The 25,587-nt window shown below is 43.2% G+C and overlaps 1 protein-coding gene and 1 pseudogene across 2 annotated transcripts; one reads left to right on the top strand and one right to left on the bottom strand.

Moving 5' to 3' along the window:
• Positions 1-1,926: 1,926 nt before the first annotated feature.
• Positions 1,927-23,946, bottom strand: LOC128584220 (survival motor neuron protein). 2 transcript variants are annotated; one of them, XM_053589273.1, is made up of 9 exons: positions 23,811-23,946; positions 19,258-19,329; positions 15,998-16,117; positions 11,983-12,183; positions 11,680-11,832; positions 6,971-7,066; positions 5,670-5,780; positions 2,989-3,039; positions 1,927-2,563 (listed from the first exon to the last, which is right to left on the bottom strand). In XM_053589273.1, exons 1-8 carry the CDS (start codon positions 23,889-23,891, stop codon positions 2,992-2,994), a joined length of 882 nt encoding a protein of 293 aa, XP_053445248.1. In that variant the 5' UTR covers positions 23,892-23,946; the 3' UTR covers positions 1,927-2,563; positions 2,989-2,991. The 2 variants fall into 2 exon arrangements, with proteins under 2 accessions (XP_053445248.1, XP_053445247.1); XM_053589272.1 differs by having other exon boundaries at positions 1,927-3,039.
• LOC128587825 (60S ribosomal protein L37-like) lies at positions 12,565-14,429 on the top strand (annotated as a pseudogene).
• Positions 23,947-25,587: the final 1,641 nt, after the last annotated feature.

Genomic DNA, 25,587 nt, shown 5'->3' with positions numbered 1-25,587 from the left:
TATGTGATTTTATACTCAAATCACAATATGAAATGTGATTTCAGATTAGTCCAGGTGTTGCAGTTGATTTGTGTACATGTATGCTGGTGTCCAGAATTTCAGTCCTACTAGATAGGTAATAGTTTTCTGACCATTCTAAATTCATAAGTTAGAAAATACCCATTTTTTTTTTTTTTCTTAGAGACAGAGTCTCGCTTTGTCGCCTTTGGTAGAGTACCATGGCATGAAAGCTCACAGCAACCTGCAGCTCTTGGGCTTAGGCGAGTCTCTTATCTCAGCCTCCCGAGTAGCTGGGACTACAGGTGCCTGCCACACGCCCGGCTATTTTTTTTTTTGTTGTAGCTGTCATTGTTGTTTGGCTGGCCTCGTGCTGGGCTTGAACCTGCCAGCCTCAGTGTATATGGCCAGTGCCCTATCCACTGAGCTACGGGCACTGCCTGAAAATAACTCTTAAATTTCCTTCCATGTATCATTTTCTCTTCCTTACTCTAGGAGGCCAAGGTGGGTGGGTCACCCACCTTTGTCCTTTGACAGTCCTTTCAGCCTCTGCTCCAACCTTCAAAAAATTGCCATATACTGTAAATGCAGTGAAGATGTAGTACCTTTCCTCTAATGATAGAGGAAACAGATATGCTATAAATAAAAATAATATAACATGAAAAACTATGTAATAAGTAGAGCGCCTGTTCAAAGATGAGAAATTACATGAATGGAGATGGCAGATAAGAACATTGGGTGGCAGCTCAGCGGCTGTGGCTCAGTAGCTAGGGTGCCAGCCATGTATGCCGGAATTGGCAGGTTTGAATCCAGCCCAGGCCTGCCAAACAATGACAACTACAACAAAAAAAGTCAGGCGTTGTGGCGGGCACCTGTAGTCCCAGCTACTTGAGAGGCTGAGGCAAGAGAATCGCTTGAGCCCAAGAGTTTGAGGCTGCTGTGAGCTGAGATGCCAGAGCACTCTACCCAGGATGACAGCTTGAGACTCTGTCCCAAAAAAAAGAACATTGGATGGCAATAAAAATAAGACATTTGAACTACCTTATGTTTCTAAACACACCATGCCCTAATGCTTCTGGCTTTGTACACTTTTTTGCCTGGACTAGGTAGTTTCCCTATCTCATTCTATTCTCTGCCTGATTGTTTTTATTTATCCTTTTTTTTTTTTTTTTTTTTTTGTAGAGACAGAGTGTCACTTTATGCCCCTCGGGTTGAGTGCCGTGGCATCACACAGCTCACAGCAACCTCCAACTCCTGGGCTTAAGCGATTCTCTTGCCTCAGCCTCCCAAGTAGCTGGGACTACAGGCGCCCGCTACAACGCCCAGCTATTTTTTGGTTGCAGTTCATCCGGGGCCGGGTTTGAACCCGCCACCCTCGGCATATGGGGCCGGCGCCCTACTCACTGAGCCACAGGCGCCGCCCCTATTTATCCTTTTATTTATTTATTTTTTATAGAGACAGAGTCTCACTGTACCGCCCTCGGGTAGAGTGCCGTGGCGTCACACAGCTCACAGCAACCTCTAACTCTTGGGCTTACCTGATTCTCCTGCCTCAGCCTCCCGAGCAGCTGGGACTACAGGCACCTGCCACAACGCCCGGCTATTTTTTGGTTGCTGCCATCATTGTTGTTTGGCGAGCCTAGGCTGGATTCGAACCTGCTAGCTTAGGTGTATGTGGCTGGCGCCTTAGCCGCTTGAGCCACAGGCGCTGAGCCATGGCAAAAACTATTGCACAAAGGAACACTTGCATACTATAGGTGAACATTTGACAGAAAGAACACATAAAGACAAAAAAATGTGACATTAAGAGGGGATACACACACGCAGAATGCTATGATGACATTCATATCAAAATATGGATGAATATGGGTGAAAAGTGTAAAGTAATAAGCAAAAAAGGGAATAAATGACAGACACATACCTAATTTTTAAAAAATCAAGTATTTTTATTATATATTTTAAACATACAGAAAATAGAAAAAAATAGCACAGGGAACATCCACATACACACCAGTTAGTCATTAACATTCTGCCATTTATGCTTCACACATATGTTTTGCTAAACCATTTCAAAATATTTTGGAGACACTGTAACAATTCATTCAAAAAATATTTGAGTATGCAAATTAAAACATTCTTCTAAAACAGCGGTTCTTACCCTGTGGGTCGCAGCCCCTTTGGACTGTATTAAAGGTTCGTGGAATTAGGAAGGTTGAGAACTACAACCTTCTAAACTACAACATCCTTCTCACAGCTCATACAATTAGCAATAATTGTCTAATATCATTTAAAATCCAGTCCATATTCATTTTCTCAATTTCCCCTACCTGAAGTCAGGTGTTTTTTAAAATAGGGTCCAATCAAGGATTCCACATTGCATTTGGTTATGTCTCTTAAGCAACTTTAAATCCAGAACAGTTACCCATTCGCACCTCCTTTTTTCCTTCCCAACTCTGATATTTTGAAGAAACAAGGCCATTATCTTCTACAGCATTCCACATTCTGGACCTGTCTGATCATTTCTTTAGTGGTGCCATTTAACTTGTTGCTCTATCCTCAGTATTTCCTGCAAACATGAAATTAGATCTAAAGGCTTGACTAAATTCCAGTTAAACTTTTTTGGTGAGAACACTTCATAGGAAATACACTACACACAGCATCACAAATCAAAAAAAAAATGCCCCATGATCTGATTGCTAGTGATGCAAAATGTAATCAGACTCTAAGGATCTCTTTATTAGAGAAGTGTGTTTCTTCCACACAACCAACTAGCAAGTATTTGCTGAGATGACACTTTGACACCATGAGAATGCTAGGGGAGACACAGACCTCAATCTTTTATCTAATACCTTTGGCATCAAAATCTCTTTAATGTTGTGTTACATTAAGCTTTCGACTTTCAATTTTTTTAATGTTCAAAAACATTTATTTTTCACAAACCATTAAAATTTATACAAAAGTAAGATTAACTTTTATAATGATGGAACTTACTCCTTAACTGGAATGTGAATACCGTCCTTCTTTTTGATTTTGTCTAAAACCCTGTAAGGGAAATAAAGGAAAAGGAAATTAAAAAAATAACATACATATTATACAGAAATGTTAATAAGCATTTTCTTTCACAAAACATTTTACTAATTTCATTTAACAAAATACAGGTTTGGTGAGGTGGCTCACCCCTATTATCCTGTACTCTAGGAGGCCAAGGTGGGTGGGTCCCTTGAGCTCAGGAGTTCCAGACAAGCCTGAGCAAGAGTGAGACCCTGTCTCTAAAAATAGCCAGGCATTGTGGTTGGCGCCTGTGGTCCCAACTGCTCAGGAGGCTAAGGCAAGTGAGACGAAAATAAAGTATTAAGTAGGCGGCGCCTGTGGCTCAGTCGGTAAGGCGCCGGCCCCATATACCAAGGGTGGCGGGTTCAAACCTGGCCCTGGCCGAACTATAAACCAAAAAATAGCCGGGCGTTGTGGCGGGCGCCTGTAGTCCCAGCTACTCGGGAGGCTGAGGCAAGAGAATCGCTTAAGCCCAGGAGTTGGAGGTTGCTGTGAGCTGTGTGATGCCATGGCACTCTACCGAGAGCCATAAAGTGAGACTCTGTCTCTACAAAAAATAAATAAATAAATAAATAAAGTATTAAGTAGTCTTAGGAACATCATTGGACTTAGTGAAAGATGAAAAACTTTATAATTGCAGCCTAATAATTGTTTATCTGAGATCATTTGTAAAGCACATTGGGCTATAAACTTCTATTTTTTTTTTATTTTTATTTTTTTTTGTAGAGACAGAGTCTCATTTTACTGCCCTTGGTAGAGTGCCATGGTGTCACACGGCTCACAGCAACCTCCAGCTCTTGGGCTTACATGATTCTCTTGCCTCAGCCTCCCGAGTAGCTGGGACTACAGGTGCCCGCCACAACGCCTGGCTATTTTTTTGTTGCAGTTTGGCCAGGGCTGGGTTTGAACCCACCACCCTCAGTATATGGGGCCAGCGCCCTACTCACTGAGCCACAGGCTCCACCCTATAAACTTCTTTTTTTTTTTTTTGGCCGGGGCTGGGTTTGAACCCGCCACCTCCAGCATATGGGACCGGCGCCCTACTCCTTGAGCCACAGGCGCCGCCCATAAACTTCTATTTTGATTTTTTTTTTTTTTAAGACAGAATCTCACTTTCTTGCCCTGGGTAGAGTGCCATGGTGTCATAGCTCACAGCAACCTCAAACTCTTGGGCTCAAGCAATTCCCTTGCCTTAACCTCCCAAGCTAAGATTTTGAGGCTTCAAACTTGTTTTATACTTTAGTCTACTACAGATGTGTTCTATCTTTTTTTTTTTTCTATTATATTTTAGTGAAATTTTAGAATTATTTTTTAAAGAAAGCTATTGTGTCATGCTAAAATTATGATGTGCTATTACAGGCACTTGAATTTTTTGTACAGAAGAAAAGTAACAACTCACTTGAATTTGTACTATTTAAGTCTATCATCTGTGTGTGACCTCATTAATATTTAAAAGCTCTTAAGCTGTTATATTTGTATAGCCATGATGTGTTTTTCTTTCTTCTTTTTTTTTTTTTTTTTGCAGTTTTTGGCCAGGGCTGGGTTTGAACACACCACCTCCGGCATGTGGGGCTGGTGCCCTACTCCTTTGAGCCACAGGCACTGCTCTTTCTTTTCTTTTTTGAGACAGAGTTTCACTTTGTGAAAAAAGTCTTACACCAGACTTTTATTCTATGCACAAAAAGAATGTCACTTTTCTTTAGCAAAATATTATCCCTTCTTTGTCCTTCCCCTGATTCATTGTATTTCACAGCAAAGGAAAAAAACTACTGAGGTTAAAAATAATTTAGAAGGAATATTGTTTAAATTAAAAAAAAATACGCAGCCTTGGCAGCTGTAGCTTAGCAGTAGGGTGCCAGCCACATACACCAGAGCTGACGGGTTCGTGTCCAGCCTGCCAAATGACATTGACAGCTACAACCAAAAAATAGCTAAGAGTTGTGGCAGGTGCTTGTAGTCCCAGCTACTTGGGAGGCTGAGGCAAGAGAATTGCTTGAGCCCAAGAGTTTGAGGTTGCTGTGAGCTGTGATGCCACAGCACTCTACTAAGGGTGACATAGTAAGACTCTCTCTCAAATACATAAATAAAGAAAGAAATAAAAACAAAAAGATGAAAAATAAAAAAATGTACAATCAAAACAATCTAACTTCCTTTATCCACTTGGAGTAAAATAATTTAACAACAGTATGAAAGATTTTTAAAAATGAGCTGTAATTACACCTATGGGCATGTAGGAGTAATATAAGCCTTAGACAAATAGTTGTATTTTTTTTTTTTTTGATACAGAGCCTCAAACTGTCACGGTGGGTAGAGTGCCGTGGCATCACAGCTCATAGAAACCTCCAACTCCTGGGCTCAAGTGATTCTCCTGCCTCCACCTCCCAAGAAGCTGGGACTACAGGAGCCCGTCACAACACCTGGCTATTTTTTGGTTGCAGCCGTTATTACTGTTTGGTGGGCCTGGGCTGGATTTGAACCCGCCAGCTCAGGTGTATGTGGCTGGCACCTTAGCCACTTGAACCACAGGCGCTGAGCCAAATAGTTGTGTTTTTTAAACTTATAAGACAAAGTTACACAACTATAAAGAAATTGTCAGGAAAATATGCTGAGTGATTACTTACCATATAATAGCCAGTATGATAGCCACTCATGTACCAAGAGATTAACATACTTCCCAAAGCATCAGTATCATCAAGAGAATCTGGACATATGGGAGGTGGTGGGGGAATTATCTGAAAATGGAAAAAGGTGTATTCTATATTCGGTAAATAAAAGTGTGAATTCTGGAGATTCATACTACGCAGAGAATGCCAGATATCAATTATATCTTTTCTCATACCCCATGTCATCTCATCTTTAAATTTTTAAAAGATCTAACATCTGGAGAAAGCCAACAAATGACAGCAAAAGACCAATAAAATTAAATACAACAAGGATTAAAAGGCAACAGGTGACATATAATGTTTAAACATTTTTATTTAATTAGACTACATTTGTTTCATTATGAACATATGAGTAAAAGATCAAGCATAAATACCTTCATGTTCAAATACCCAACACATACACATAGATAGCATTTCAAGGACTATATTAAGTAAAGGTCTTGGGTAGAACATCTGCCCTACCCTCACCCCAATACACACAATTTAACAAAAAGTATCTTTGTATCTGTTGTTAATACCTGAAAATATATTGTGAGAAAAAAATCCAGTTTACAGGATCAGAGGCCAACATCTAATTATCTAAGTATACATGGTAGGGCACAACATTAGTAACTTGTAATTCTTTCTAGTGAGAAATACCCTCCCTCCCCCCCGTAGATAAATAGCAACTTCTGCTAGGAAAGAAGCAGGCAATGTAGAGCTCAGAGTTGGGGCTATGAGAGCAACTATGTCTGGGTAACAGAAAGGTGTTAAAAACAAACAAACCCAGGCAGCACCTGTGGCTCAGTGAGTAGGGCGCCAGCCCCATATACTGAGGGTAGTGGGTTCAAACCCGGCCCCGGCCAAACTGCAACAAAAAATAGCCAGGTGTTGTGGTGGGCACATGTAATCCTAGCTATCCGGGAGGCTGAGACAAGAGACTCACCTAAGCCCAGAAGCTAGAGGTTGCTGTGAGCTGATACCACAGCACTCTATCATGGGCGATAAAGTAAGACTCTGTCTCTAAAAAAAACCTCAAAAAACAAACCCCTTCCCCCAGAAGTTAAGTTCAAATTTTTATTCATTAGAATCTGGCCTTAGGGATGGTCTAAACTGATATTTTATAATCCCCTATGTTCTGCTAAATCCTATATATCAGTGGTTCTCAACCTTCCTAATGCTGTGAACCTTTAATACAGTCCAAAGTGGTCATGACCCACAGGTTGAGAACTGCTGCTATATATGAAAGCAAAGTTTAATCTGAATTCTTTTGTACTTACTGGTGGGGCAGAAGGAAATGGAGGCAGCCAGCATGACAGGAAGTGGGGTGGTGGTGGCGGCGGCGGTGGCGGCGGGCCATTGAATTTTAAACCTGGCTATAAAGAATATTTCAAAAGAAAATTAATTTATCAATTTCAATATGAAAAAAAGAGAATTCAATACATAAAGGATAAAATAAAAACAATTACCCAGGCTCAGCACCCATAGTGCAGTGGTTACTGTGCCGACCACATACAGTGGCGCCACCAAGTTTGAACCTGGCCTGGGCCTGCTAAAACAATGACAACTATAACAAAAAAAATAGCTGGGCATTGTGGTGGTTGCCTGTAGTCCCAGCTACTTGGGAGGCTAAGGCAAGAGAATCGCTTAACCAGTGGTTCTCAACCTTCCTAATGCTGTGAACCTTTAATAAAGTCCAAAGGGGTCTTGATTCACAGGTTGAGAACCGCTGACTTAAGCCCAAGAGTTTGAGGTTGCTGTGAACTGTGATGCCACAGCACTCTACTAAGGGTGACATGGTGAGACACTGTCTGAAAAAAAAAAAAAAAAAGAATTACCCAGAATTGTATCTGTATTATACATATCGAAAAGATTAAATGGAATTCCATGTACCAAATCCTGACGTCAAGTGGATCTGAAAGTCAAATGAAAACCTCTAAATTTTTCTCATTTCCTTTCTTCTATGTAGTCATTGAGGGAGTAAAATGAAAGTAAGGAAGATCTGTAATTACCTAATAAACCAGAGACAGTGTACTCAGCAAAACATTTCAATCATAAAAGATATCCTCAATTTCATTATCTAAATCATGTAATTTTTTTTTTTTTGAGACAGTCTCACACTTTGTTGCCTTTAGTAGAGTGCCATGGCATCATAGCTCACAATCACCTCAAACCCTTGCTCAAGTGATCCTCTTGCCTTAGGTTTTCATTTTTAGTAGAGATGGGATCTCTTGCTCAGTTGGCCTCAAACTCCTGAGCTCAAGCTACCCACTTCAGCCTCCCAGAGTACTAAGATCACAGGTGTGAGCCACTGTACCCAGCCTTAAATTGTATAATTTTTTTTTTTTTTGAGGCAGAGCCTCAAGCTGTTGCCCTGGATAGAGTGTGTGCCATCACAGCTCACAGCAACTTCCAACTCCTGGGCTCAAGCGATTCTCTTGCCTCTGCATCCCAAGTAGCTGGGACGGCAGGTGCCCGCCACAACGCTCGGCTATTTTTTGGTTGCAGCCGTTATTGTTATTTGGCAGGCCCAGGCTGGATTCGAACCCACCAGCTCAGATATATGTGGCTGGTGCCTTAGCCACTTGAGCCACAGGCACTGAGCAGAAATTGTGTAATTTTTTAATGGAAGTTCTTTTAGCTAACTTAGATCACATATTATAAAAACTAGTAAATCTCTTTTTTATAAAAATCAATCCCCTGAGGGTGGTGCCTGTGGCTCAAAGGAGTAGGGCGCCGGCCCCATGCCAGAGATGGCAGGTTCAAACCCAGTCCTGCCCAAAAACTGCAAAAAAAAAAAAAAAAAAAAAAAAAAAATCAATCCCCTGAAACCAATTTAGCATGATGTACATTAACTAAGGGTTTAATCATTTTAGTGTCAAGAAACTGTTATAGTAATACTATTGTTAAGTCTCAATAAGAAAGTAATCACAGGCTCAGCACCTGTAGCTCAGCGGCTAGGACACCAGCCACATACACAGGAGCTGGCAGGTTTGAATCCAGCCCAGGCCTGCCAAACAATGACAACTACTACCAAAAAATAGCCAGGCACTGTGTGGGCACCTGTAGTCCCAGCTACTTGGGAGACTGAGGCAAGAGAATAGCTTAAGCCCAAAGAGTTTGAGGTTGCTGTGAGCTGTGACGCCCTGGCACTCTACCCAGGGCGACATAGTAAGACACTGTCTCAAAAAAAAGTAATCACAGAAATTTGAGAAGTTTTTCTGATAAATCATGCTTAATTTTTAAAAACACTGCCTAAATGGCTCGGCGCCTGTGGCTCAAGTGGCTAAGGCGCCAGCCACACACACCTGAGCTGGCGGGTTTGAATCCAGCCCAGGCCTGCCAAACAATGATGGCTGCAACCAAAAAATAGCCAGGCGTTTTGGCAGGTGCTTGTAATCTCAGCTACTTGGGAGACGGAGGCAGGAGAATTGCTTAAGCCCAGGGGTTGGAGGTTGCTATGAGCTGTGATGCCACAGCACTCTACCCAGGGTGACAACTTGAGCCTCTGTCTCCAAAAAAAAAAAATATATATATATATATACATATATATAATATATATACAGTGTAAATACCATATTCTCCAGGGAAATCACTAATATACACAGTAGAACTAAAATGAAAAGTACACTTAGGTTCTGCGACATAATCTAATCAATAACAAAAATCTATTTTTTCTAAGCTGATTTGTTAATTATAATAAAAAGAACCATAAATGAAAATACTTATATATATATATATATATTTATATATATTTTTGTTGTTGTTGCAGTTTGGCTGGGGCCAGGTTCGAATCCACCACCTTCGGTATATGGGGCCGGCATCCTACTCACTGAACCACGGCGCCACCCGAAAATACTGATATTTTAACTATACAAAACAATCTGGGGCCTCCTCAGGATTTTGATATTAAATTTAAATACTATATATTTTTTTTACTTTTTTTAATACAGGTGACATGAGGAAATATAGCCTGACACAGCAGAACCTTTGTAAGGTGACCACTGGAGGGATATAACAAACTAGTCAACACACAGAGGCAGTCAACTAGGCCACCTAGGAACTAGGTTTACTCTACTAACATGTACATGTGGTACATGTCTGGTTTGTGAAAATTAAATCAACTTAAGGAAGTGGTCAACTATGGAGGTTCTACTATGCTTTCTGGTCAGGCATGCTGGGTCATGCCTGTAATCCTAACTTTGGGAGGCCAAGGCCGGTGGACAGCTTGAGGCTGGGAGTTTGAAACCAGCTTGGGCAACAGTAAGACCCTGTCACCACAAAAAAAAAAAAAAATTAGCCCAGTGTGGTGGCGTGTGCCTGTAGTTTCAGCTACTCAGCAGACTTAGGCAAGAAGATCACTTGAGTCCAGGAGGTGGAGTTTGCAGTGACCTATGATGATCACACTGTACTCTAGCCTGGGCAACAGAGCAAAGCCCTGTCTCAAAACACTTTCTAAATTTTTTTTTTTTTTTTTTTTTTTTTTTTTTTTTTTTTTTTTTGTAGAGACAGAGTCTCACTTTATGGCCCTCGGTAGAGTGCCGTGGCCTCACACAGCTCACAGCAACCTCCAACTCCCAGGCCCAAGCGATTCTCTTGCCTCAGCCTCCCGAGTAGCTGGGACTACAGGTGCCCGCCACAACACCCGGCTATTTTTCGGTTGCAGTTTGGCCGGGGCTGGGCTTGAACCCGTCACCCTCGGTATATGGGGCCGGCGCCCTACCGACCGAGCCACAGGCGCCACCCTCTAAATTTTTTTTTTTTGAGTCTTACTCAGTCGCTCTTGGTAAGGTGCCATGGCATCTATTTTTTTTTAAATTTTTTAGAGACAGTCTCACTTTCTTGCCCCTGGTAGAGTGCCAAGGCCTCAAAGCTCACAGCAACCTCAAACACTTGGGCCTTGCTTCGGCCTCCCAAACAGCTGAGACTACAAGTGCCTGCCACAACACCTGGCTATTTTTTAGAAACGGGGTCTTCCTCTTGGTCAGGCTGCTCTCGAACTTGTTAGCTCAAGAGATCCACCTGCTATGGCCTCCCAGAGTGCTGGGATTGAGCCACTGTGCCTGGCCCTCCAGCTATTTTTTTTTTAAAGATGGGATCTCACTTATGGGCTGGTCCCAAACTCCTGAGCTCAGACAATCCACCCACCTTGGCCTCCCAAAGTACTGCGATTGTAGGTGTGAGCCTCTGCGCCTGGCTAACACTTTCTAAGTTATGTAAGTTTGCTAAATTATTAGACTAATACACAATATATCACAAAAATAATTAAGTCTTTTAGTATAAACTATTCTCATTGTTATCCTTTCTCTTTGAGACAGAGTCTCAAGCTGTGGCCCTGGGTAGAGTGCTGTGGCATCACAGCTCAGAGCAACCTCAAACTCTTGGGCTTAAGCAATTCTCTTGCCTCAGCCTCCCAAGCAGCTGGGACTACAGGCGCACGCCACAATGTCCAGCTATTTTTTTTGTTATAGTTATCATTGTTGTTTAGCAGGCCCGGGCCGGGTTCGAACCTGCCAGCCTTGGTGTATGTGGCTGGCCCCCTACCGACTGAGCTACAGGCCCCACCTGCATTGTTATCTTATTTTCTTTTCAAAGAACTCTCAAGTGTAGGGTGGCGCCTGTGGCTCAGTGAGTAGGGCGCCGGCCCCATATGCCGAGGGTGGCGGGTTCAGGCCCAGCCCCGGCCAAACTGCAACAAAAAAAAAAAAATAGCTGGGCACTGTGGTGGGTGCCTGTAGTCCCAGCTGCTTGGGAGGCTGAGGCAAGAGAATGGCATAAGCCCAAGAGTTAGAGGTTGCTGTGAGCCGTGTGACGCCACGGCACTGTACCCGAGGGCGGTACAGTGAGACTGTCTCTACAAAAAAAAAAAGAACTCTAAAGTGTATATAAAGAGAACCACAAAACTTTCATGGGAATTCACTTAAAGGAGGGGTTAAAAGTCCCAATATAAACTATTTACTGGGAAGTCTGTTCTGTGTAGGATGTTTACCTTTCCTAGTCCCAGTCCTGACCCTGGCATGGGGGGAGGTGGAGGGAGAAAAGAGTTCCATGGAGTAGTTTTTGACTTGATGTTATTTGATTTATTTCCAGGAGACCTGGAGTTCTCACTTTCATCTGTTGAAACTTGACTTTCATTTTCATTCTTTAAAAAGAAAAAAAAAGTAAGTATTGGTTACAAAGGTGTCATTAAAGAAAATTTAATGCTTCAGTGAATCAAACTGACGGCTAGTTATACTGCTTTGTTTCTCATCTAGTCCCTGCTTTCAGGAATTGAATTTTTTTGTATACTTACCTCTTGAGCATTCCGTTCTATATTATTAGTTACTTCAGAGGTTGGGGAAAGTAGATCAGACAGATTTTGCTCCTCTCTATTTCCATATCCAGTGTAAACCACAACACAGGTTTCTCTCTTAAAATCAACCGAGGCAATGGTAGCTGGGTAAACGCAACCATCTTCCGACCAAATGGCAGAACATTTGTCACCAACTTTCCACTACAAAAGAAATCAAAGATACAAACATGCATACATTTTTAAAGAGGGCAAACTACAATCTTCTTTGGAGAGGGGGTGGACAGTAGAGGCTTGACAGAATAGTTAACTGATTTGAAAGGCTACCTGATACAGTGAAAAAGGCTTGGGGTCAAAACCACATATTATCTGAATTCCAACTCTCCCATTACATAATCATGGACAAATTTCTTAATCTCTTTGAGTCTTATTTTCCCCATCTGTTAAAGTTACAATATAATTAATCTACCTCCTACATTTCTTGTGAGGAACAGGAAAGAGAGAAAGTGTATAAAGCATCCAGTACTCTGGTCGGGCACAGAGCAAGAGCTTATTGACTATTGGCTCTCTTCCCTCTTGGCAAGGATGAAACTCAAGTTGACTAATGAGACATCAAAAGGTTTACCTTCCAGGTATCCTGCTTTTAACTAGCAGAACTGACTCTACCTAGACTTTTGGGTTCTCTGGAATCAATACTTTCAGGATTTTTGAAGAAAGAGAAAAAGAAAAAGATACCCACCTTTTAGCTTAAGAAGTGAAACACAGCCAATTCATTCTTTTTTTTTCCGGCCAATTCATTCTAAGGCCCTCAGGTACTCCTCTCAAACACCATCACCTTCTTCCCTCCAGGCCACAAAGTAAGTGCTGTCCTGATTTATTTTTACCATCTAATTCTTTTTTTCTTTTGAGACAGAGCCTTACTTTGTTGCCCTTGGCAGAGTACTATGGCATCACAGCTCACAGCAACCTCAAACTCTTGGGCTTAAGTGATTCTCTTGTTCAGCCTCCCAAGTAGCTGGGACTATAGGCGTCCACCATAATGCCTGGCTATTTTTTGGTTGTAGTTGTCATTACAGTTTGGGAGACCTGGGCTGGGTTCGGACCAGCCAGCTACAGTGTATGTGGTTAGCTCCCTAAATGCTGAGCTATAAGCGCCAAGCCCCATCTAATTCTTTATATTATCATTTCTTCTATGTATGCTCATAAACAATAGAAAGGTGTTTTTGGTTTTTTTTTTTTCAGAGAGTCTCCCTTTGTCATCCTCAGTAGAGTGCCATGGTGTCATAGCTCACAGCAATCGCAAACTCTTGGGCTTAAGCAATTCTTTTGCCTCAGCCTTCTGAATAGCTGGGACTACAGGCACCCGTCACAACGTCCAGCTTTTTTTTCTGTTTTTAGCAGGTTGGGGCTGGATTCAAACCCATCAGCCCTGGTGCATGTGGCCAGCACCCTACTCACTGAGCTACAGGTACCCCCAACAATAGGAAGTTTAATGGTTCTTTTTTTTTTTTTTTGGTATCCCTTGGTAGAGTGCTGTGGCATCACAGCTCACAGCAACCTCCAACTCCTGGGCTTAGGCGATTCTCTTGCCTCAGCCACCCAAGTAGCGGGGACTACAGGCACCCACCACAATGCCATTTTTTGTTGTAGTTTGGCTGAGGCTGGGTTTGAACCTGCCACCCTCGGTATATGAGGCTGGCACCCTACCCACTGAGCCGCAAGCACTGCCCATTAATGGTTGTTTTAAAAGTTTTATATATTGCAGGATGGCACCTGTGGCTCAGTGGGTAGGGTACCGGTCCCATATACGAAGGGTGGCGGGTTCAAACCCAGTCCCCGCCAAACTGCAACAAAAAATAGCCGGGTTGTGGTGGGCACCTGTAGTCCCAGCTACTGGGAGGCTGAGGCAAGAGAATCAACTAAGCCCAGGAGTTGGAGGTTGCTGTGAGCTGTGGGACACTCCAGCACTCTACCGAGGGCATAAAGTGAGACTCTGTCTCTACAAAAAAAAAAAAAAAAAAAAAAAAGTTTTCTATATTGCCTTTTTGGTCATGGCCACACAAGTTCTAGGACAAAGGGAAAATCATCCTGTGGAAAGCATCAGAATAAGACACACTGTGCCACACTGTGGCTCTATCGCCTACCACCTGGAAAAGCTAACCTGTGGCAAATGTGGCTACCCTGCCAAGCACAAGAGAAGTATAACTGGAGTGACAAGGCTAAAAGAAGAAATACCATGGGAACTAGTCAGATAAGGCACCTAAAATTTGTGTACTGTAGATTCAGATATGGATTCTGTGAAGGAACACCTAAACCCAAGAGGGCAAGCTGTCGCAGCATCCAGTTCATCTTAAGAATTTCAACAATTGGGCGGCGCCTGTGGCTCAGTGAGTAGGGCGCCAGCCCCATATGCCGAGGGTGGCGGGTTCAAACCCAGCCCCGGCCAAACTGCAACCAAAAAATAGCCGGGCGTTGTGGCGGGCGCCTGTAGTCCCAGCTGCTCGGGAGGCTGAGGCAAGAGAATCGCGTAAGCCCAAGAGTTAAGAGGTTGCTGTGAGCCGTGTGACGCCACGGCACTCTACCCGAGGGCGGTACAGTGAGACTCTGTCTCTACAAAAAAAAAAAAAAAAAAAAAAACGAATTTCAACAATTAGTCACACAATAAATGTTTTCGTTTTAAAAAATCTAAAAAGACGGCTTGGCGCCTGTGGCTTAAGCGGCTAAGGCACCAGCCACATACACCTGAGCTGGCAGGTTCGAACCCAGCCCGGGCCTGCCAAACAACAATGGCGGCTGCAACCAAAAAATAGCCGGGCGTTGTGGTGGGCGCCTATAGTTCCAGCTACTTGGGAGGCAGAGGCAGGAGAATCGCTTCAGCCCAGGAGTTGCAGGTTGCTGTGAGCTATGATGCCATGTTACTCTACCCAAGGCGACAGCTTGAAGCTCTGTCTCAAAAAAAAAAGCAAAACTAAAAAGAGGGGTGGCGCCTGTGGCTCAGAGGGTAGGGCACGAACCCCATATACCAAGGGTGGCAGGCTTAAACCCAGCCCCTGCCAAACTGCAACAAAAAAATAGCTGGGCATTGTAGTCCCGGGTGCCTGTAGTCCCAGCTACTCAGGAAGCTGAGGCAAGAGGATTGTGTATGGCCAGGAGTTGGAGGTTGCTGTAAGCTGTGATGCTACGGCACTCTACCAAGGGCGATAAAGTGAAACTCTGTCTCTTAAAAAAAAAAAAAAAAAAAAATTCTAAAAAGAGGTTCATCACCTGTAGCTTAGTGGCTAGGGCACCAGCCACATACACCAGAGCTGGTGGGTTTGAATCCAGCCTGGGCCTGCCAAACAATAATGACAACTACAACCAAAAAATAAAAATAGCCAGGTGATGTGGCAGGTGCCTGTAGCCCTAGCTACTTGGGAGGCTGAGGCAAGAGAATCACTTAAGCCCAAGAGTTTGAGATTGCTGTGAGCTGTGACACCATGGCACTCTACTTGACTACTCTGTGTCAAAAAAAAAAAAAAATTAAAAATCTAAAAGGAAAAGTTTTATATCTTACTGAAACCAAGGGATACCAAAAAAAGAAAAAAAGCTTTATGAATACATATCAATAGAAAACACTATAATAATCACTGAAATTCAAGATAGTTTATACTATTTAATAAGGGCAGAACAAGTAATCCTTTGATGTTAAATCTCAATGTTCTAAAATATCCTGTCTTGGGGCTGGGCACGGTGGCTCACTCCTATAATGCTAGCACTTCCTGAGGCCAAAGTGGGAGGACTCCTAAGGCCAGAAGTCTGAAACCTGCCTGAGCAATATAGCAAGCCTCCTTCTGTATGGAAAACACAAACTTTAGCAAAGTGCAGTAGTGTACACCTGTAGTTCCAGCTACTCCAGAGGCTGAGGCAGGAGATCACTTGAGCCAGCAGTTTGAAGTTGCAGTGAGCTATGACTGTGCCCCTGTATGCTAGCCCAGGTGAAGAGGAGAGACTTTGTCTTAAAAAAATAAAATAAAATAACCTGTTTCAAGGGCGTTGCAGTATTCTTTTTTTGGCTTTTATTCTTCTTAGCAGGTTTTCTTCTAGGTGTGCCTTTTGGTTTATCTGAGGTTTCACAAATGTCACCATTTTTTAGAGCATGCTATGAAAACAAAAGAGAAATGTACACTTTATGGAGTGATACATTTAAAAAAAAGTCACAACGTATCTCAGTTAACATTACAAGCTGGCATCAAGGCACCATCACCTCAGAAAACCTTTTTCCTCTTTTCACCCTCCCACACTACAGAAACTGCTCTTGAAGGCATCATACATGTGATTATCAGCTCTAAAACCCTTGTAAGCAAGCCTTCTTGACTTTTTTTAAGGCACGGTCTTAATATGTCACCCTCGGTAGAGTGCCATGGTGTCATGGCTCACAGTAACCTCAAACTCTTGGGCTTAAATGATTCTCTTGCCTCAGCTTCCCAAGTAGCTGGGACTACAGGCACCTTCCACAAACCCTGGCTATTTTTGTTGTTGTTGCAGTTGTCATTGTTTAGCTGGCCCGGGCCTTGTTCAAACCCGCCACCCTCAGTGCATGTGGCCAGCGCCGGAACCACTGCTATGGGCACCGAGCTGCCTTCTTTCTTTCAACCTCTGTAACATTAGACCCTATAAATCACCACTTTCTTCTTGATACCCATGGCACCGTGGATGATGTAGCAATGTAGGGCCCAAATGGCTTTACTACTTTCTCTTCTTTCCCCTCCCTCCTTTCTTTCTTTCTTTGGTGTAAAGATGGGGTCTTGCTGTTGCCTTGCCTGGCCTCAAGTGATCCTCCCACCTCAGCCTTACAAAGCATTAGAACAGGCATGAGCCCACTTTGCCCAGCCTCTAATCAAGTCTTAAATTTAGACAATCCCAACAAGAACTGGCCACTTTCTTTTCACCTGCTTAAGGTCATCTATTCTAATTAGTTCAATTACAACAATGGCAAATAGCCTTCCAAAACTATTATCCAGCTCTGACTTTCTCCTCAGTTCAGCCCAATATTTCCACAGGTTTACAGATACCTCAAACTCAACATGACTAAAAGTAGGCCAGGTGTGGTGGCTCATGCCTGTAATCCTAGTACTTGGGAGGCCAAGGTGCATGGACTGCTTGAGTTCACGAGTTCAAGACTAGCCTGAGCAAAAGTGAGACCCTGTCTCTATTAAAAATAGAAAAACTGAGGCAAGAGGATCATTTGAGCCCAAGAGTTGGAGGTTGCTTGAGCTGATGCCACAGCATTCTACCTAGGGCAACAGCTTGAGACTCTGTCTCAAAAAAAAAAAAAAAAAAAAGACTAAAACTAAACTATCTTTTCCCCAAATCAGTTATTTTCTTCTTTTACTCGGACTACCCCACCCCATGATGGGGAACTACACCACACTGAGCCCCATTTCAATCTGTAGGTATAAAACTCTATTGGTAACTCTTTCTTAGTACACTTCTAGTTTTGGTGCATACTGAAAGCATATGAAAATATCTAGAATTCAAGCTACAAAGATGACATAGAGCAGCGGTTCTCAAACTGTGGGTCATGACCCCTTTGGACTGTATTAAAGGTTTGCAGCAGTAGGAAGGTTGAGAACCACTGACACGGAGGGTTTTTTTTTTTTTTGAAGACAGAGTCTCAACTGTTGCCCTGGGTTGAGGGCCATGGCATCACAGCACATAGCAACCTCCAACTTGCAATTCTCTTGCCTCAGCCTCCCAAGTAGCTGGGACTACAGGCACCTACCACAATGCCTGGCTATTTTTTTGTTGCAGTTGTTATTGGTGCTTAGCAGGCCCAGGCCGGGTTCGAACCCATCACCCTAGTTATTTGTGGCCGGCGCCCTGCCAACTCAGCTACAGGCACCACAAGAGGCTTGATCCTTATCATGTAACAAGAGTATATATGGGAAGGAAGTAAACACCATCTATATGCTTGGTGCTTTTTATGGTATGAGTGTACGCTGTGTATGCGCAACATAGCCTGGACTACTGATGACCAACATACAGGGATAGATATATACAGTATTGAGGACTCTGTATTCTTTTTTTTTGTTTTATTTTGACGAACAACCCTGGTGAAAGGCTTTTATTTATTTTTTTGTGTGTGTGAAAGGCTTTTAGCCCTGGGCAACCTCCAACTCAGGTCAAACAAAGATAAGCCTCTGGAGTAGTGATGACTCTGTATTCTTGGTGTTCAATAAGACCCCAGACTGCGGGGGTGAGTAGTTGATATCAGTAACTGTACAAATATCTTGTTTGGGCCACAGTACCTAATGACACTTTCTAAAAGAACTGTACATTCCTACCTTGAAGAACACTTAATTTGGTATCTAACTTAGAGAATTTGGGAAGACTGAATTAATTTAATATATATAGGGCACTAAGAATAGCACATAGAACAATGTCCACACTCTGCAAATGTTAATTACTGCACTACTGCTGTTTGTTTTCATCATTATTTCACTAAAGGCTTATTGTTTAAAATTGCAATTCAGACTGTCCTTTGCTTACCAATGTGAATGAGAGGACTTCTACAGTTTGACAAAATGAAAAAATATTAAAAGGAATAAATGTCTAATAAGAGTTTATGTCAGGTGTAGTGGCTCTTGCCTGTAATCCTAGCACTCTGGAGGCTGAGGTAGATGGATTGCTTGAGATCATGAGTTCAAGACCAGCCTGAGCAAATGCGGGACCCCATCTCTAAAAATAGCCAGGCATGGTTGCAGGTGCCTGTAGTCCCAGATACTTGGGAGCCTGAGGCAAGAAGATCACTTGAAGCCCAAGAGTTTGAGGTTGCTGTGAGCTATGACGCCAAAGCACTCTACTTTGACGGTGACAAAGTGACACTCTGTCTCAAAAAAAAAGTGATACCCTATCTCTACTCAAAATAGAAAAATTAGCCGGTGTCATGGTGGGTGCCTGTCATCCCAGTTACTTGGCAGACTAGGGCAAGATCACTTAAGCCCAGGAATTTGAGTTTGCTATGAGCTATGGTGATACAACACTCAACCTCAGGGGCACAGAGTAAGACTCTGTTTCAAAAAAAAATTAAAAAATAAAGCGTTTATATTGCCTCTTCAAAAGTGGTGACATATAGATAGGATGTCAAATTTAAAGGAAGATATGTGATTTAATTATTCCACTTCATTATGAACTGAATAACATACACTGTAACACTTACGGGAAGTATGTGATCACTGAATTTTTTTCAAAATGAATAACACGAGAAAATAAGAAAAAGAGTAAGTAAACATTTCTTACCTTAAATGAAGCCACAGCTTTATCATAAGCTTTTATCAATGCCGTATCGTCCCAAATATCAGAATCATCACTCTGGAGAAAGGAATAAAAACAACTCATGTTCAGATAGGTTTCATCAAAAACATGTTAAGGGTGGGAGCACTATGGCTCACGCCTGTAATCCTAACATTCTGGGAGGCCAAGGCAGGTGGATCATTTGAGCTCAGAAGTTCCAAACCAACCTGAGTAAAAGTGAGACCCCCATCTCTAAAAAATAGCTGGGTGTTATGATGGGTACCTATAGTTTTAGCTACTTGGGAGGCTAAGGCAAGAGAATCACTTCAGCCCAAGAGTTTGAGGTAGTTGTGAGCTATGACACCGTAGCATTCTACCAAGGGCCACAAAATGAGACTCTATCTCAACAACAAAAATAAATAAAATTTATAATAAAATTGTCAATCTCTGTATATGATGTAAAGTCTTAAAATCTTCTAGCACTCTGGGAGGAGGAGGAGGTGGAAAGATAGCTTGAGTTCAGGCGTTTGAGACCAGCTTGAGCAAGAGCAAGCCCCCATCTCTACTAAAAAAATAGAAAAATTAGCCAGGTGTGATGGCACGGCTTATAGTGCCAGCTACGTGGGAGGCTGAGACAGAAGGACTGCTTGAGCCCAGGAATCTGAGGGTACTATGAGCTAGGCTGAGGCCATGGCACTCTAGCCTGGGGGACAGAGAACACGGCCTCAAAATCATTAAGCCATTTTGCAGGTAAAGAAAATCATCACCAAGAGGTTAATTAACTTGGTAAAGGTTACCCTACTTTCAAGGGGAGATGTTCCTTGGATATTTGGTGAAAGGAAAGAGCAAACAGTAGAAATTTAGAGTCCTGAAGAAATATAGAAATCACAAAATCAGAAGATATCAATTCTCTTACAACTGCAAAAAGCACTACTAATAAAGAAAACTGTATTCCACTATATCAATAGAAGAGCGCACTTTTAAAACTAGTGTACAGGCTCAGCGCCTGTAGCTCAAGTGGCTAAGGCACCAGCTACATACATCAGAGCTGGTGGGTTCAAATCCAGCCCAGGCCTTTCAAACAACAACGACAGCTACAACCAAAAAAATAGCAGGGTGGGGCGGCGCCTGTGGCTCAGTTGGTAAGGCGCCGGCCCCATATACCGAGGGTGGCGGGTTCAAACTCGGCCCCGGCTGAACTGCAACCAAAAAATAGCTGGGCATTGGGGCGGGCGCCTGTAGTCCCAGCTACTTGGGAGGCTGAGGCAAGAGAATCGCTTAAGCCCAGGAGTTGGAGGTTGCTGTGAGCTGTGTGATGCCATGGCACTCTACCGAGGGCCATAAAGTGAGACTCTGTCTCTACAAAAAAAAAAAAAAAAAAAAAAAATAGCAGGGTGCTGTGGCGGGCGCCTGTAGTCCCAGCTACTAGGGAGGCTGAGGCAAAAGAATCGCTAGAGCCCAGGAGTTGGAGGTTGCTGTGAACTGTGATGCCACAGCACTCTACCCAGGGTGACAGCTGGAGTCTCTGTCTCAACAACAAAAAACCCAAATAAAATAAAACTAGTATACATAGACATACAGTGACCAAAATTCCTCATATCTCAACTGCTATCGCCAGACTGGGAAGATTTTTTTTTTTTGAGACAGAGTCTATGTTGCTCTCACACCTATAATCCCAGCACTTTTTGAGGTCAAAGTAGGAGGATCACTTGAGACCAGCCTGGGCAACGTGCTGAGACATCCCAACTACTCTGGAGACTGAGGTGGAGGATCATTTGAAACCAGAAGTTTGAGGTTATAAGGAGCTATGATGGTACCAATGTACTCCAACCTGGGTGACGGAGAATTTGCCTTAAAAATTTTTTTTTTAGGCTCAGCACCTGTGGCTCAAGCGGCTAAGGCGCCAGCCAAATACACCTGAGCTGGAGGGTTCGAATCCAGCCCCGCCTTGCCAAACAACAATGACAGCTGCAACCAAAAAATAGTCGGGTGTTGTGGCAGGCACCTGTAGTCCCAGCCACTTGGGAGGTGAAGGCAGGAGAACTGCTTGAGCCCAGGAGTTGGAGGTTGCAACTGCAAAAAGCACTATGAGCTGTGATGCCATGGCAGTCTACCCAGGGGGATAGATTGAGGCTCTGTCTCAAAAAATAAATAAATAAATAAATAAATATGGGCGGCGTGTGGCTCAAGGAGTAGGGCGCCGGTCCCATATGCTGGAGGTGGTGGGTTCAAACTCAGTCCCGGCCAAAAAACCAAAAAAATAAAAAAAATAAATAATTTTTTTTTTTTTTAATTAGAAAAAGAATTCTAGTGGCGCCTGTAACTCAGTGGGTAGAGTGCAGGCCACATGCACCAGGTCTGCTGGATTTGAACCCAGCCTGGGCCAGCTAAAACAAAAAAATAGCCCAGCGTTGTGGCAGGTGCCTGTAGGCCCAGCTACTTGTGAGGCAGAAGCAAGAGAATTGCTTGAGCCTGTGAGTTGGAGGCTGCTGTGAGCTGTGACGCCATGGCTCTCTACCAAGGGCAACAAAGTGAGACTCTGTCTCAATTTAAAAAAAAAATAATAATAATAATAATAATAATTCATGAAGGCCAGTACGGTGGCTCACATCTGTAATCCCAGCACTTGGGAGGAGAAGGCGGGTGGACTGCCTGAGCTCACATGTTCAAGACCAGCCTGAGCCAGAGCAAGATTCTGTCTCTAAAAATAGCCAGGCGGGCGGTGCCTGTGGCTCAAGGAGTAGGGCACGGGCCCTATACTGGAGGTGGTAGGTTTGAACCCAGCCCCGGCCAAAAAACTGCAAAAAGAAAAAATAAAAAAATAGCCAGGCATTGTGGCGGGCACCTGTAGTCCCAGCTACTTGGGAGGCTGAGGCAAGAGAATAGGTTGAGCCGAAGAGTTCAAGGTTGCTGTGAGTTGTGACTCCATGACACTCTACCCAGGGTGACAAAGTGAGACTCTGTCTCAAAAAAAAAAGAAAAAAAAAAGAATCATGTAAACGATCTTGCTAATATCCTATATTTGCAGGTCTTTAAACTCCTCTTTGCCAGCAATCTTGTACATCCCCCAATCTCAGCTACTCACTTCTGTGGTCTTTATTATAACAAATTACTACAATCTCTACAGAAATACAGTTTAAAGATTCCTAGTCTGTAACCATCACCTTCTAGGCTCTGCAATTTATTCCTTCTGGTAGCTTGCTGATGACAATCATTCCACTTCACTGGAACTGAAAATTTTTTAGTCCTTCCACTTTTAAAACTGTCCCTCAGGGTCTTAATGTACTCACTCTTTCTTAGCACGGTTAAATTTCATGACCAATTATTAAGATAACTTGTTTTTACCTCTTCCCCTGCTTCACTGCAACTACAACCCTATTAATTTCAACTTTCCATTAATTCTATGCATGCCCACACACACAACCTTGCTGTCTGGTCTCCTTAAACTCTTGACCACAAATCTCAAGTAGGCTCTCCAGAAAGCCTATCAAAAGTTCCACTAAATTGTCCTAGTCTGACCCTCACCCACTTTCCTAGAGGACTGCACCCTACCTTCTCTCTTCTAAAACTCCAACTCCTACCATTCCATCTGCTCATTCATACATATCTGTACCCCCTGAACTGTCAATGTTTCTAAGAAAGGCCAAATCCATTTTCTTACCTACCCGTAAGACATTGGTCTGGTAATTCTCCTTTCCTGCATCAATTTTTCCAATCTCATGGGACCTTTCCTATACGCCCACAAGCATGCTGAAACACGTTGCTCCTATCTTAAGAACAAAAAGCACAACTAAAAACTCTTTACCTCACTTGCGCCTTTATCTACTGCCCAGTTTTTCTAACTTCAATTTCAATCCTTGAAATACTTGTTCATAAAGGTTGCCCTGAATTTCTCTTGTCCTACTCTGGAACTCACTCCAATCAGAATTCATCTCTGGGTGGCGCCTGTGGCTCAAGGAGTAGGGCGCCGGTCCCATATGCCGGAGGTGGCAGGTTCAAACCTAGCCCCGGCCAAAAACAGAATTCATCTCTACTATGCCATCTTCTGATCATCTCCCTTATAAACCTGCTCTACTTTCAATCTTCCCTATTCCCCATTTTAGTACATCTTAGTAAAACGCAACTTCATCTTTTCAATTGCTCAGGATAACCTAGGAGTTACCCTTAACTTTCCTCCCTCAAACCTCCATTACCGAATCCACCTGCAAGACCTGTTGTCTCTGATTTCAAAATATATCCAGAATCCAAATACTTCAGTCTATCTCCACGGCTAAAAACTTGATATAAGTTTGGATTTCAAGAGAACCCTAACTGGATTCCTTACTTCCCCTTGGCCCTGTAGCCAGAGAGAGGTGGACAAACCAAGATAACGTAAGGTTGTGATAACTCTTTGGGTCGAAGCCATCAGGGCACCAAAGTGGCGCGAGGAAGGATCTCAGGGAGGGGAGTAAGAAAATATGTAGACACCGGGACTCTACAGTGAGCAGAAGACTCACGTCTCGCCCTGAGGCCGGGGAAGGATTGTGGAGCCCGGGAGGGGGGTGCTGCGAACGCCTCACCTGGCCTGTACCTCGCCGGAACAGCACTGAGTCCTCTTGCTCCGGGACCGCACCTCCACCTCCACCGCCGCCCATGGCCATGGCGAGCCTAGCGCGGGATGCGCGGCGTGGGTTCTTTCCCGGCTGCGTGACGGCTTCCGCCGCCAGGGGCTTCTGGGAGCGGAGGGTACGGTGGCCGGGAGGAACGCGCAGGCTTTTTACGAGCGGTTACTACCCTCACAAATTGGTTGATGGGGGGGTTTCTTTTCTTTCTCTCTTCATTATCTGAGTTTACTGTGTTGTATTTTCGTAGAATGATCCCACCAGAGATTTATTAAGAGATAAATTTTCACAGAAAATAGTGTCCTTTGCAAGTAAGTTAGAAAATAGGGGTGAGCAATACAATAAATACTAATCGAGAAGTAAACAATAATACGTGTGTAACTTCCAGTTTTTAAAGTGCGCGTTTTCATGCATTTTTGTTTCGTATTTATTTAATCCTTAAAACAACCCTGTGAATTAGGGGCTTTTCCAGTTGTAAAGATGAGGCTCTGAGATTGTTCATACCTTTAGACTCCCCGGAACCTGAAAATGTGAGTTACTATCTTTCCAAATGTTTTCTAGTTTTGAACATTAAAAACGTGAGATAAAATTTGTACTATGCAAGGCTCTGCATTTCTCGGCGTTCCCAGTATATCCTGTGGTTTGTCGTTACATAAATCACACACATGTTAACTTACTGGTAGGACCTTACCATTTATTTTCCTATTTACTTTATTAAGCATCCAAGGTTCCCGCATGGCTTGCATGTACCTATTACAGGTTGTTGCTGTTGTTTGTTTAGTTCACCAAAAGAAGTTTGAATATTTGTGTTTGATCCCTAATATCCCTAAATATTTGTGTTTGACGTTCACTATGTGACAAATGTAGGCCCGGTGTGGTGGCTCATGCCTGTAATCCTGGCACTTTAGGAGGCTGAGGTGGGAGGACCCAGCCTGAACAAGAGAGAAACCAGTCTCTACTAAAAATAGAAAAATTAGCCTGGTGTTGTGGGGCATGCCTATAGTCTCAGCTATTCAGGAGGCTGAGGCAAAAGGATCCCTTACGCCCAAGAGCTGGAGGTTGTTGCAAGCTGAGATGATGCCACTGCACTCCTGTTGGGCAATAGAGCGACACTGTCTCCAAAATGAATTTAAAAAAATAAAAAGAAGTAAATCTGTGTAGAGAAAAGGAAGAATGGGGTGCTGTTGGTCAAGGGTACAAAAGGTTAACTATGTAGAGGTACCAGATATTATTTACCTGAAATGTGGAGATCATTTCACTGTGTATAGCAAAACATTTGCTTGTGTGTGAGCAATTTATTACATATTCTAATTTTATATGTCAAAAAGTAAAATTGTCACTTTGGGAGGCTGAGAGGACAGGTGGATTGCTTGAGCTCAGGAGACTAGTCTACTAAAAATAGAAAAACTAGCCAGGCATTGTGGCAGACACCTGTAGTCCCGGCTACTGGGGAGGCTGAGGCAAGAGGATGGCTTGAGCCCATGAGTTTGAGGTTGCTGTGAGGTATGGTGCTTGGGCACTCTACCCAGGTGGACAGAATGAGACTCAGTCTCAAAAAAGAAAAAAATTTGGCTTGGCACCTGTAGCACTGGTTAGGGTGCCAGCCACATACACCGAGGGTGGCAGGTTCATACCCAGCCGGGGCCAGCTAAACAACTGCAACAACAACAAAAAATAGCAGGGCATTGTTGCAGGCACCTATAGTCCCAGCTACTTGGGAGGCTGAGGCAAGAGA

Source organism: Nycticebus coucang, chromosome 1, assembly GCF_027406575.1.
Source record: "Nycticebus coucang isolate mNycCou1 chromosome 1, mNycCou1.pri, whole genome shotgun sequence".
NCBI lineage: Eukaryota > Metazoa > Chordata > Mammalia > Primates > Lorisidae > Nycticebus > Nycticebus coucang.
This window is presented reverse-complemented; position numbering and strand designations above follow the sequence as displayed.